Raw genomic sequence first — 13,643 nt, forward strand, 5'->3', positions numbered from 1 at the left:
AAAAATCATAATCCCATTTTAATAAAAGCCATGTGTAGTGTGCAGATTTTAAATCTGATGAAGGCAGAAACTGGGTGCAGGGAAAAATCCCCGAGCATTTCCAGCAGAAGCAATCTGATGGGAGTTTCATTTGAAGAGATGTGGGGCTATCACACATTCCTGTCCAGTGCTCTGAAATGGTGCACTAGGATATGATACTGCCCCAATGTGATATACTTCTCTGAGAAGCCTGCCACTGGTACTGATGCTTTTGTGATCTGTTGCAGTCTGTTTCTCTTATTTTTTTTTTCTTGGTCCTCTGTCTTAAAAGAATATATTTTGCCTATTAGTACTGGCTTGGTTAGCAAAAGCAGAAAGAATCTAAGAGTTCCTCTTATAAATGTCTGAAATTGGTGGATTTTTCTTCAGAATAACTGAAAAGGAAAACAGTACAGTCAAATGTATGGTGTAGCACACTTTTAACACAAAGCTACACACTGTGCTGTTACTTCTGTTTGCTGGGTAGGAGATAATGCTGTCTCCTCTGTGCATGATTTTCTTTGAAACCCACTACACAACATTTAACAGAAGGCGTTAGTATAATCTGTGTTTTGCATAAGGGATGTCATCACATTCAGCAGCAACAAAGTTCCTTTGAAAAAAAAAGGGGGGGAGGATTTTTTTTTATTTGAAGTAGCTTAGTAGCTGAACAGGGCAAAAATTATCATAAAGCGACTGCAGCATCCTCAGAAATGTCCTTAGTGCTGTTTGCATTTATTCTTAAGTGTCTGCACTGGCGTTTACATCTTTGCTGTTTCTTAAAGCAACATTGTAGGCGGTAGAAATAGCAGCAGTCTCTTGGCTGGGTTCCCGTCCCTTGGGAAGCCCCACATACTATTATGTCAGTAGGTTTCCCCAGTGCCTTGTGAAGACTTACATGAAAAGCAAACTCAGAAAGTGTATCTCTCTCCCCATCCCCAGCTCAGTTGTTAGACAGACTTTGATTTTTGTATTTTAAACCCTAGTCCTAAAGTAACCCAGGGTGCTGCTTCTAATTAACTCCCTGAAATTAATTAGGGTTGGAGGTTTGTCTGTGGCACTTTTTTTTTTAATGATCTCAGTAAAAATGTGAATCTTGCTTTTCATAATTCTCACTTGCTTTTTTATTTTCCTTTGCTCCTTTTAGAAAAACAGCTGACTGCTAGCAACTGCCTAGGAATTTTAGCCATGGCTGAAGCCATGCAGTGCACTGAACTATACAACATGGCCAAAGCATATGCCCTGCAAATTTTCCCAGAGGTGGCAAATCAAGAAGAGATACTTAATATCTCAAAAGACGACTTCATTTCCTACATGTCCAATGACAGCCTGAACACCAAAGCAGAGGAGCTGGTGTATGAAACAGTGATAAAGTGGATTAAGAAGGACGCTGCAATCAGAGCTCAGGTAAAAATAATCTCAGCAGCCTCACTCTGTTCCGTTCCCATGAATGCCTCTTTTAAAATAGAAACCATCCCCATGCAATTTTAAACATGAGGGTGTGTAGGAGATGGGATGGGCAGTTCAGATAAAAAAAGAGAAAGGGAATGCAGGCTACGCACAAAATGTATGTAATTTCAAAATCTGATCCCCGTATCTGATCATTTAGAATGAAAATCTCATTTGTGACATGCATGGTACAAAGCTAGGGCCTCAAGTTGTTGGCTGCAGACTCGGTCAGAGATAAATTGGGAAGGATTAGAGTTGTGTGAGATGCTGCTTTAAGAAGGGGATGCGTTTTAGTAACAGTGGGAAATAAAAATCTGTCAGAAAATCTGTATTTCTTTTGATGCCACATACTGAATGAGTATAACTTCAGTACACAAAAAAAAAGAGTCTGTATCTTTATTGGCTGCTTAGATAACCCCTTGGGTATTATATATTTATTAGAATTAGCCTCTCCTCAACCATCTGAGCTATGCAGTCTGCTCTTGAGTAAAGAAACTGAGCATATTACTTTGCCCAGCACTGTCTCCAGATAAAAGCTAGAAGCAATGACTGTTTGGAGGCTGGTGATTGTCCTTGGGCCCAGAAGACATCCCTGGTGATATTTAAAAACCTGCCACTTGCCTTCAGTGCAGATCTTGCAAGTCAGCTTCTGTGTGTAGTGAATTGTGGTGGTCTGAACCCCAAACCTCTCCATTTGGAAGCCAGTTCTCCCCACAGACCCCAGAAGGGGAAGGTTGTTTTCCTTCTTTCCCCTCCTTTGGAGGCCAGAATTTCTGGCCTGTCCTGGCAAGGCTAACTTCTGTTGATCCCTGGTCAAATTTTGGCTGATTGAAGGAGGGCAGTCCAGTTGCTTATGGACCAGACTGGGAGGCAGGGAAACCCTTGGCCACACATTGTTGATGCTGTCCCACATCATGAAAGGCTGTACTTTCTTGATTTAAATGGGAATTCAAGCACCTAAATGTGCAATGCGATGTTAAATACATCACTGGATGTGATCTAGAGCAGCTGCATCTCTGTCCCTCACCTGCAAAGTGGGAGAAATAGCATTTCCCAACCTCACTGTGCTGCTGGATGAGGATAAGGACGTTAAGGATGGTGGGGCACTCCATGCCAGGCCAAGCCTTGCTGCCTGTGTGGCCTATGCTGCCGCCACCAGCTCAGCCCCTGGCCCCTCCAGGGCCTTTCTCCAAACTTGTCCTGCCCTGTGCAAGCAGGTGATGTAGCTCAGCAGGGAAATCCTGTGCTGGGGACTCACCACTCTCTCTGACCACGTACTCCACATGCCAGTGATGCCATTTAGTATTGCCCAATATTATTATTGCTTAAAACATTTAGACAATATCATTGTTTTATTGAAATGGGCCCCTTTCTGTCCCTTGCTGACCTTGAAAAACACACTGTTTTACAGAGTATTTGCCTCCTTGCTTAAAGTTTGATGACAGCTGTCAGCTCTGTGCAGCTCTGAGCTCTGAACCTAATGCAACCTTGGAGATTATTCCCAGGGGCTGGAATACAGGAGCCCTGTGGCAAGAGCCTGTTTGGCTGGTGCAGACAGAAGGTGTCACTCACCAGGCGGTCTGGGTTATGATTTCAAAATTACTGGTTTAAATATTTCCTCTGAGCCCTGCTGTGGTGATGTTATGAATTTATTTTTTTAAGTGGTGGTTATCCTTGCCCCCCTCTCGCTGCTGCCACCACCACCACCTCCTGCTCTCTTCCTTTCATGTTGCGGTTGGGTTGGTTTTCTGGGCTTTTTTTTTATTTCCAAGTTGCCTTCCCCTCTGCCCTGCTTCTGCAGTGCCTTTGTAGTTTATGATGGCAGTTTTATTTGCTTCTCCAAATTTCTCTGTGGTGCTTTGGTTTCATGCATTACTTTACAAGGGCTTTTAATTTTTAATTTGTATTTATCCAGAGATGAGGGTCTTGAATAAATTAATATTAAAGATACCAAGCAGATAACTATTCTCATGCCAAATCCTACCACTAAACTAGTTTCTTTAGGCTGTAGCCCTCACTTTTTTTGTACTTTCTGCACTGCTTGATCTATTATAAAGCTCTTAGTTAAATAGGTACTTATTTTCTAAAAGTAGGAACTCATACTTACCATGAAAAGTACCATCTTTACAGTAATGACTTCTGCATTTTCAGAGCCCAGGAACAAATAGCTCTGACGGTGGATAGGAAGGAAAATAAACCTAAATAATCTTGAAAATTTTTGCTTGGTGTGTGGCAAGGCCCATTGTGCCAGGAACTGCCAAAGCTCCTGTGAGGTGCACAGGATGCTCAGAGGTTTGCAGAACTGGGTGACCATGGCAATACTGAATGCAGGATGGGCCTTCTTGCAGGAGCTGTGTATGCATATTTCGGCTTTATTCACAGTTTGGTGAGATGGATTCACTCAGCTCTCTTTAGGCTCTTTGGGGTGGGGAATCAGCACGTGGAGGACACCAGTGCAGCAGCAGGATTGTTTCTTCTTCACCCAGCTGGTGGGATCTTTTGGGAGGGTTGCTGGAGAGGCTTTAGCCATGGATTGCAGCAGCCCCAAGACATCACCTCTGCTCTGCTGCACTCCTCAGGTGACCAGTCTGGTTTTATTTCTCTCTCCCAAAGGCAGTCCAGGCAGTTAAATCTTTCAGGGCCTGGATTTCCAGGGCCTGCACTTTCATATCTCCCCCCTCCCCATCATCCTTTGCCTGATAGGCCAGCCTATTGTCATGTTTTTATTTTCAATAGCTCCAATGGCAGGTGATTAAAATGCCTCTTTGGCAGCTTCTTCCAAGCACTGAATTGGTGATTCTCCCAAAGGTGAATGTCTGGCATAAACAGGGAAAGGTCTGTGCTCTTTGTCTCACCTGCATGTCCATCTTCCCTGGCAGGGGCTTGCTCAGCAGAGGCATCCTCACAGGGATGCTTGGAGAAGGAGCCTTCTCTCTAAATCGGCACCCTCTGCCCCCAGGGCAGCTGCAGCCCTCCAAAACTCCTTGTGCTTTAATGGCTTTGTGTCACTCTGGAGTGCAAGCTTACGTCTGGAGACAGTAAATCTCACCACTTGTGTTCCCCACACCGCAGCTCCTTGTGCCACACTCTTATGAGAACTTACCCGTCACTGCCTGTTCTCCTGGAAGGGCATTGAGTGTACTATCTTTCTGCTCTTCTCTGCCTTTCTAAAAGCTCTTCTATGGGTATCTAATTGTTTCTGCTTTTGTTAATTCTTTCCCCACCCTGGAGGGCAGTGACAGGGAAGGAACCAGGATTTGCTTGCAAGGCAAGTTGAAAAGCTGTGCTCTGGCTGACTTTTACTTTCAAAAATTGTGCTCATACGAAGTCTTACAGTGCTTATAAAAGTACTCTGTGGCATTACAAAAAACAACATCCGAGCCTTGTTACAAAGAAGGAATAACAGTGCTTTAAAGGTTACTGATCCATCAATGTAAGACAGAAAGGCAGCTCAGACAATGACATATGTCTTAAGCTAGGATTTGGTAAATAACTGTATCCAGTGCGTTGGAGCAGTGCAGCAGCTCATATGGTAATGTTTATGGAGCTATTTCAGTGCTGGTGGTAGTGCAGTCACGTAAAATCGGTCTAACCAAAAGAATCAACCTGTGATGTGAGCTCTGGACTAGGTAGGTAATTTCCTGTACCAGCGGATGCAGAGCGCTAGTTGTAGGAGTCCTCTTGATTGCTTGTCACTGAGTGGAAAGCCTGCAGCTGACTGACACATCTGTAAAAGCTGAATCTACTAGTTTTTCCTATTTATTTCTCTTCCTGACTGATGGACAAGATTGTAGGGTTTATCCTAACAGTTATCCGCTTGATAAGCTTATTACAACTCCGGCAAACTCATGCAAAAAATATATTGTATAATGGAGGCTTTACTGTCTGGAAACCAGCACAGTCTCAGCCATCCAAACCAGCAAAGATTTCTGCCAGGGCCCAAGGAGTCTTCACCTGAGCTCATCCCCCAGCTCTCTGCGTGGTCTTGGGTCCCCATTTCTTACACTCTAAGCTGGAGGGAAGTGATGCCTCCCACGTGGGCTGTTGGAAGGATCCGGTGGATAACGAGCCATATTGTCCACTGGTACTAACGACTGCCAGAGCTGCACAGAGCTGCAGCATTAGTGTGGGATGAGGAATATCTGAAGTTTCTGGATGTGCAGCAATTCGCTGCCTGCCCAGAGCATGGACGTACCAAATCTCATTGAAAACTTTCCCACCTTCTGGTCTAAGTCCAAAGTTGTATCTGTTTTTCTGACATAAAAGCACAGTAACATGTTTATTAACAACAGAAAGCCTGGGAAAACAAGACTCCCAGTTGCGTGAAGCTTCCCTCTTGCCCTGAGGAAGGACAAGAATTGAGGGGAGGACAAACATTCCAACAAGTTGCCTGGAGTAGTGCTGGAAGAGAGGCAGGTATTGCAGTGATGAGTGACAGACGAGAGGCTCAGCTGAATGGCAGTCACCTTTTGTGGGACTCTGCAAGGATATAATCGTGTGCCTTTTTTTCAAATCCTTTTTAAAATCATGGTGTCCAATAACAAAATGAAATGTCTCACCATAAAGGCATTAACAAGCCTTCTATGAACTTGTGTCCTCAGAGGCAGATTTGTTTAAACAGCATCTTCATGGTGCCTGAGAACCAGAGATGCGTAGACAAATTGGAGGTAATTTAGAGAAGAGCAACACAAATGATTAAAAGACTGAAGGAACTGATGTGAGAAAAAAAAGATTAAAAGATGTGAATATGCATGACTTGGCCTAATGACAGCTAAAGAGGGATAAACTTCTACAAGTGTTTGAAGCCCCAAGGAGAGGAGTTGCCTGGAAGGATGCAAGGGGTGTAACAACAGTAAGGACCACTGGGATGAATTTGAGACTTGGCAAATTAGTCTAAGCAAACACAAAGCCCACCTGAAAGCTCTGTATCTGTCAGTGAAGGTAAGGAAAGGTGATGGAGAGGAGAAGAGGATTTATGTCAAAACTATTACAAATGCCCATGAGCTATATTTTAGCAGTGACAGAGAATGTCAATTCAGAGGCAAGATCCTACAGAGGAGAAGGGGCTGGTAACCATGAGAGGGCAGATGTAAGATCCTTGGTCTGCGGTTAGGCTGTTGAGATGATAGCGTAATTTCTCAGGCATGTTTTAAAGAGTCTCCAAAGTTATGCAGAAGAGTGACTTGCTCCAAGAAAATGGAGAATCTGAGAAGAAACAAGCACAATCCCAACCCTGCAGTGACAAGGAGGTAATGATATATTCAGAACTTGATACCAAATACCAGCATGTACAAATTACTGAAGTTCATCATAATAGGAAATTAACTGATCACTCAATGTACTTAAGGCATTAAGCTTCAGGAAAGCAATATCAGAGTAAGTATGAAAAGGAAACTTCCAAGGGAGCCTAAGTGAATTAGGCACTAACACTCTATTACAGTCAATTAGGCTTCTTTGAAAAGCCCACACTACCCTAATGCTTTGAAATCCATTTGCGGGGAAGAGCAGACAAATTCAAAAAGATGCCATAATGAAAGTGCAAGAAGCTCCAATTTCTCTGAAAGTGGAAAACGCAAGGGATGAGCGGTAACCCCTGTGATTTCCCAGGGACAGGCTGCTCAAAGAGCTCAGATTTAAATGAATCTTTCACAGACGCACTCAGAACCTATATGGGCTTACGGAGGGAGTAGAAAAGGCAGCAGCAGGAACAGAATCAGTGCAGGAACGTGCTCTTAGCTATATATTGGAGGAAGAAACTGCATTAAATAAAAAAAAAAAAAAAGAGGATGCAGGTGATATGAACAGTTCCTTAAATTCTCCCCATACTAAACATTTAAGTTTTTTAAAGGGATAACCTTAACTGAAAATCTACTGAATTATTTCTGTGAAGTTTAAATTGGTTTGAGAAGCTCCCTTGTCTCCCAGTCTGCTCAGTCTCTTAATTTGTGGCTTTTTCAACACATTTTCCTATTTTTTGCAAAATATTTCTCTGCTAGTTCTGATGCAACGGCCTTACAAAAACACATATCTGCAAGTAGCTCCTCACACGTGCTCATTTGCATTGTCTTGTGCTGCACATGGCCCCAGCTCTCAGGACCGACCCCCAGAAACAAAATTGTTTTACACAATGGGCAAGAAGCGTTTTGGAGAATTGTTGCACACAGATTCACGTGTCAGTGTGTTGTAGGGATGGGTGCATCAGGAGTTTACTTGGTTCTGTGAAGCATCTTGGAAGCTTCAGCCATTTTGTTGTTGTCAGCATGCTTTTGCAGTGCATCTGTGTGCATATGGGTGTTTGAATAGGTGATTGCCCATAAACAAAAGAAATGCCTCTCACCTCTGTAGTAACTTTTGGGGGAATTTAGGGGGTTTATTTGACAGAGTTTAGTCAGCAAGTTAGAGATTGGGTGGTAAGAGTGAAGTTTTTTTAAGCCTTAGTATGACGTAAATTCCAAGTACGATGGATCAATGATTTATCTTCCTGTGTATTTAAAAAACTGTCATCATATTACTGCTAGAAATACCTACCCGTGTGCTGCTTTGCAAACAGTTCGGAGAAGAGGACAGCAGTTCGCTTTACATGTCGCTGATGACATTACAGTGTTTAGTCAGCTTGTGCTGCCATAAAGATGTCATGTTGAAACCTTATTTCAGGAAGACAGAGAAGCTGCTCTTTCTTTCTTGCTAGGCATGAGATTTATGCACGTGGCATCCCGCCACCGAGCCACCAGCTGAACCCAGTGCCTGTGAACCAGATTTTCTGCCACATGTTTATCTCATGATATTATGAGGCTGTTGGCTGACATGCTACTGAGCCTTTTGGTTTAATCTGAAGGGAGCATTGCAATTCCAAGAAGTCAATACAGGTGTTTAATAAATATACCGAGCACACCAGAGAGCTTAGGTTGGGCTTGGATGTGACCTTGGATGTAGGAATGTGCAGGAAGTTACTGGAAACACAGTGTGTCTTTGTAATACCCAGGGGTTAGACGTACCAAAGCAAGTACCCTCGTTACCAAGTAGCAGGACACACTGTGAAAACCTAACCAAAAAAGGCAAATTTCTGAAAATGGCAAAGCAATGCACCAACAGCTTTGGCTTCCCCAAACCAGCCAGTTCCCTGCTGGGCTTGCACTTGGAAACTTGGAGCCAGCAATATTTTGAATATCAGTTTGGGTATCCTGCTGGGGAAGCCTGGGCTGGAAATGGCTGCGAGAAGGGACCGCTCGTGTCACCACTCCAGTGAGCTTTCTTCTTGGCCACCAAGCTGCATCTCCAGCTGCCACTGTCGGCACAGCTGTTGGTTCGTTACCTGGCCATTTTGGGGGGATTGGGTGTTTTGTTTTTAATTAAAGTGCCCTCTGCTCATTTGAAGGAGATTTATGCAGTGGGGAACTTATTCTGCTTCAGATCTGTCCCTGATGGCTTCCTCCCTCTGAGGAGGTCCTTGCTGCAGCTCTCAGATCAGGCCTGTGCAAGACATGGGGAGAGTCTGAACCCAGGGTTTATGTGAGATGACATAAATCCCCTTTGTAACTCTCAGATGAATCAAATACATTCCTACTTCATAATGTTTTTTAAAACTATTGGAATTATGCATAAAGAGCTGAAACATCAGTTTATTGGAGCAAAACCCTATCATAATATGGGTAATCTAACTTCTTTATTTGTATTTCTAGGTGAAGCCTGTTTCTTTAGGCAGATAGCACAAAGGGTCCTTTGTAGGAAGAACAGTAAACTAGAGAGACAGATGAGTTATAAGGCATAAGGGAAACATTATTTTAACCTCTTTGGGCATTACTTCAAAAATGTTAAAAATCTTCAGAGCTTTCCAGTGTAGCATTTAAGGAGCAGGAAATTTGACTCTAGCAGTAAACATATTTCCTTTTAAAACTAACTGTATACAGTTGTAGCCCAAGTCTTTGCAGGAGCACACTGAGTGTCCTTTTGGAGAATACCTGTGAGGATTTTACTGGATTAGAGATTTGAGAATAAAAAGATTATTTTTAATGTGATACTGAAGAGGGTTTTGAAACTGAGACTTAGAAGATACCAGAACAAAGCCCGCTTGCAAGCAAGCGTTCATAAGACCAATATAATCAGTAGGAGAAGAAATGTCACAAAAAGTTTAGCAAAGTAAATGTCCTCACTCAAACTACCAGCCAGGAACAAAAAAAATACATTCAACTGTTCTGTATACAGTTTGTTCAAGCTCTGGCCTGCCTACCAAGATGGGATTAATTTATGTATGAACAGATTATTAGGGAAAGGCTTGAAAGGATCAACTTCAAAGTATAGCGGATCATGTAGATCATTGAGTCAACACTGACTCAATGATAACATTTAGGCTTCCTTGTAGCGTGATCATGACCTTCCAAGCACAGTGCCCAGGGCAAATGGACACAAAAATTCCCACCAGAGGAAAGAATTAATCACCTTCCAGTTTGGGTTGATGTCTCATTATAGACATCTCAATGTGGCATGGGCTGAGGAACACACTCCCTTTCCCAGGAGCTGATGGCTCACAGTTTTAGGCCAGAAGGGGACATTGATATTCTCTACTTCCCCTGGTGCGTGATGGATCCTCTCAGCTCAGATTGCTCTGGGGACTGTGTTAAGTGTGTTGACTAAATCTCTATTAATTATAACATGAGTTTACACATGTCTAGCTGACAAGTAAATGCTTGTATGTACCTATTTAGATGTCTGAATCTACAGCTGAATCTCTCCCTTGAAATGTTTAGGTAATTAAGGAAAGATAAGATCTCCTAAGATTTTTCTTTGCCTGTTTTTTATGAAGCACACTTGTGATTGCAGGCTGGTTGAAGACCCTGCTTTCAGTTCAGACACTGAAATCAGTATCGGTGAAATAGGTGCCTTGAAGCAGTTCAGATAGCATCTCTCAAAAGGCACTACTCTACTGTATCCCCACTGACTGTCCAAAAAGCCTTTACTCATGTGTTAGCGGTGCCCTGGCTCCTGCAGAATCATCCCAGCCGTGCACAGCACCGCAGAGGTATCTGGCAGCATCACTGCTCAGCAAGGAGTTTATGGACTAGAACCTCTGCTGGTGCAAAACCCGAGCAGCTCCCTTCATCCAACGGGAGCTGTGCTGAGGTTCACGTCACCTGAAAACCCAGTGCTGATGGTGTCCAAAAACTCCTCTAGCATTTTAAACAGAATCACAGAATCATCTAGGTTGGAAAAGACCTTGAAGATCACCTAGTCCAACCATTAACCTAATATTGACAGTTCTCTAAACAATAAATTGATTAGATTTTTGCATAGTGGTGTCCATTTTCAAGGAGCTGAGGCATGGTCTCCCATGTTTATGAGTTTATAATGCTTAATTTTAGGCCTGAAGGGGCATAAATATTTTCTGCTTCACCGTGGTATGTGATGCAGGTTGTAGAGTAGTCCTAAGTGATTCCCAGCAAAGACCTGAGAAATACTTCTACTTGTCCAGCCAGCGCCTGTAGCCGAGTAGCGAGAAGAAAACATCCTCAGAGTTACAGGCACAAACCACAATTCCAGGCACCTGAGGTTGTTGTCTGCTGAATGTGGCAATGTGCCCCGCACAGGTATTCTGCTGTTTTAATAAAAAACGGAAAAATCAGTAGGTGCAGTAGCTATTTCGTAGCTGTATAAGGAACAACAGAAAGACAAGAGAGAATGAAGCGCAAATAACAGACGGTAAGGAGGTTGAAATGCTTTATGGTGCTTATTTCAGTCTTAAATGAAAAGGATAACAGTAACAGGATATTTAGTACAATCATAGCTAACAGAGCTAGGAAGCCTTCATAAGGGAGAATCCAAAAGAAGAAGGCTGCTGATTGCCTAAATCACTTGAATATTCTTAAATCAGTGAGGCTAAATGAAATTCACCCTTGACTATAGTGCTTAAAAGAGCTGGTGCAAAAAGCCATTGGTTTATAAAAGCCTCTCCTGTCTTCTCGAGGCACTGCGATGGTACGTACTCTTCAAATCCCTTGGTGAAAAACACTGCGATTATATGTACCCTTAACGCTATCAGCCACGAGCCCGAGTCGCGACTGTGCGCGGTCATGCACACACACACACACAGAGCCAGCTTTTTCTAGATTCGAGCAAAGGGAAGAACACAAGTGAAAAGTGACATCGGTTTTGATATGTGACATTAACTTTCAAGCTGATGAAAGGGAGCAACATGTTCTAATTATTATTCCCCTTCAAAATAAGCCACGAGTTCAGACAAAAGAGGAGAGAAAGCTGGGGGGGGGAAATCCAGGAGGGAAACAGAATCACATTTTCTCGCTTATCTAATTAAAGCAAAGTGGGTGAGCGAGAGGGAGAGCTCACCGTGCTCAGGCAGTGGCGCTGCCCCATTTGTTCTGGGAAAGGTGGGAGACAGAGGTGGTCACTCGGCCAGGCCCATGGGAATTGTCCATCCCCGAACAGATGGGAGCTCTCTTCCCAATGGTAATTCACGCTCAACTTTGGGACATCGTGGTGCCTGTCAAACCCCGTGTCTTAATTTAGTGGCTCTACTGTTTGTGCCTGTGTTTTGCATTGCTCTGTGTTATGGCTGCTTCCAGCGCAGACCTGTCTAAGGAGCATCAGGGGCAGTTCTGACGTGTCCCACTGCACTGAGGGAAGGTGCTGGCTCTGCTATACACTCCATATATTTTATAAGTATTTAAACTACCCTTTAGCGACTTGTGCTGCTTCCTGAGCAGCCTGTGGTGGGGATTAACCTCCCCCATGGGGGTTGTCTGGCTCATCCCCAGTATACCCGCTATCTGCATTATTCCCATGTCTCGATGCCACGTTTCGTCTTGGCTCCCGTGTAAGGTTAAACGCCCCCAACCTTCTTAAAAAAAGCACTTCCTGAAATCAGAGCTTTGCCACCCACTGCCATATGTCCACTACTCCCTCTCTTACAAGGTATCGTTTAATGGTATTAAGATATCTGCAGCCAAGTGCGTGACATTCGTGACTCCCGGGAAGGGAAACAGCAGTTTTACTTCCTAGAAAGCACCTTAGAAATGGATTCCGGCAAGGGAAAAGAGAGGAGTGTCTTCTTTTCTGGTTTGGAGGCTGATGAAGTGATCTCAAGCCCTACTCAGCCCCGTACCATGCCGGAGGTAATAGTGAGGAGCCACAGACTCACTCCTCACATGAGTGTCTTTTCCAACCTAGACGATTCTGTGATTCTGAGATTTTTTCCAGAAAATGAGCACTGTCATTTTTCTGTGCCTTTTGCATCACTTGTCTTTTTTATCCGCAAACAACTTCAGGGTGGCCAGACCTAAACACTTCGGGCTGTATCTAAAATTGCTGGCCTAGGTGTCGAGCAGGGCTGGTGAGAAGGGGGCCAGGAGTCAGCCTGAGACTATGGTCGTCTCCCTGCTGCCATGTGGGGTTCAGCTCCCCACAGGCAGTCACATCTCACTTTGACTGAGCTTGCACCAGGCTGATGTGGCTCTCTCGCAGGAGAGCAGTGTGAGTTGCTGTTGGAAGGATAAATCCTCTGTTTTCATCCTAAATGAAGCCTGCTTCTTCAATTTGGGTGGGGAAAGGGGAAGCCCTGGAAGCAATCCAGGGTGTCACTGTGGCTCACCTGCCTGGCCAGCCCATTAGCTGGCTCAGGCCACATCCCTGCCCTCCCGTCTCGCTGTGTCCCTGCCCCATTCCCATCCCTGCTCCTGCTGTGACTTGGCTCTCACGTGCTGCAGGGACAGGCATGCTGCTGAAAATGAAAGTGAGAGCCAAGTAGCTTCTGGAAGACCAGAGGCATCTGCAGGCCAGCAGATGCTGCTGGTGCCTGGTGTTTCTCAGGACCAGTTGCACGGACCTCAGGAATATTTATTGCATCCTGGCCTCCATCCCGGTTGGGATCTTTGGATGCAGCGGCTATATGAATATTTATTACAACAGATGATTGTCTTTTCTTGCTGCGCACCCTTAGTTTGCATCCTGTTTGTGTGCGCTGCTTCTCAAGAACCATGTTTTCCTATTACTCTGCTTTTCACTGAACTCTTGTGCTGTGTTGTGATACAACCAATTATATATAAAAAGAATAATCTGGGGATGGACTCTTGGTTTTTCGATTGCAGTTTTCTCTCTTGGGGTTTTGTTCTTTAAGCTGTGTTCAGTTACAGACAGCTTCATTTGCTCGGGTGTCCTTTGCCCTCCAA

General features: G+C 44.0%; 1 protein-coding gene across 3 annotated transcripts in view; it reads left to right on the forward strand.

Moving 5' to 3' along the window:
* Window positions 1-13,643, forward strand: part of KLHL29 (kelch like family member 29) — a 404,084-nt gene that overhangs the window by 349,747 nt on the left and 40,694 nt on the right. For all 3 annotated transcript variants that reach the window (XM_074820138.1, XM_074820136.1, XM_074820137.1), the window contains one exon: window positions 1,166-1,425. In XM_074820138.1, coding sequence (XP_074676239.1) covers window positions 1,166-1,425 — 260 coding nt within the window. The remainder of the gene's footprint in view (window positions 1-1,165; window positions 1,426-13,643) is intronic.

This window comes from Strix aluco, chromosome 3 (genome assembly GCF_031877795.1).
Source record: "Strix aluco isolate bStrAlu1 chromosome 3, bStrAlu1.hap1, whole genome shotgun sequence".
In the NCBI taxonomy this organism is placed as follows: Eukaryota; Metazoa; Chordata; class Aves; order Strigiformes; family Strigidae; genus Strix; species Strix aluco.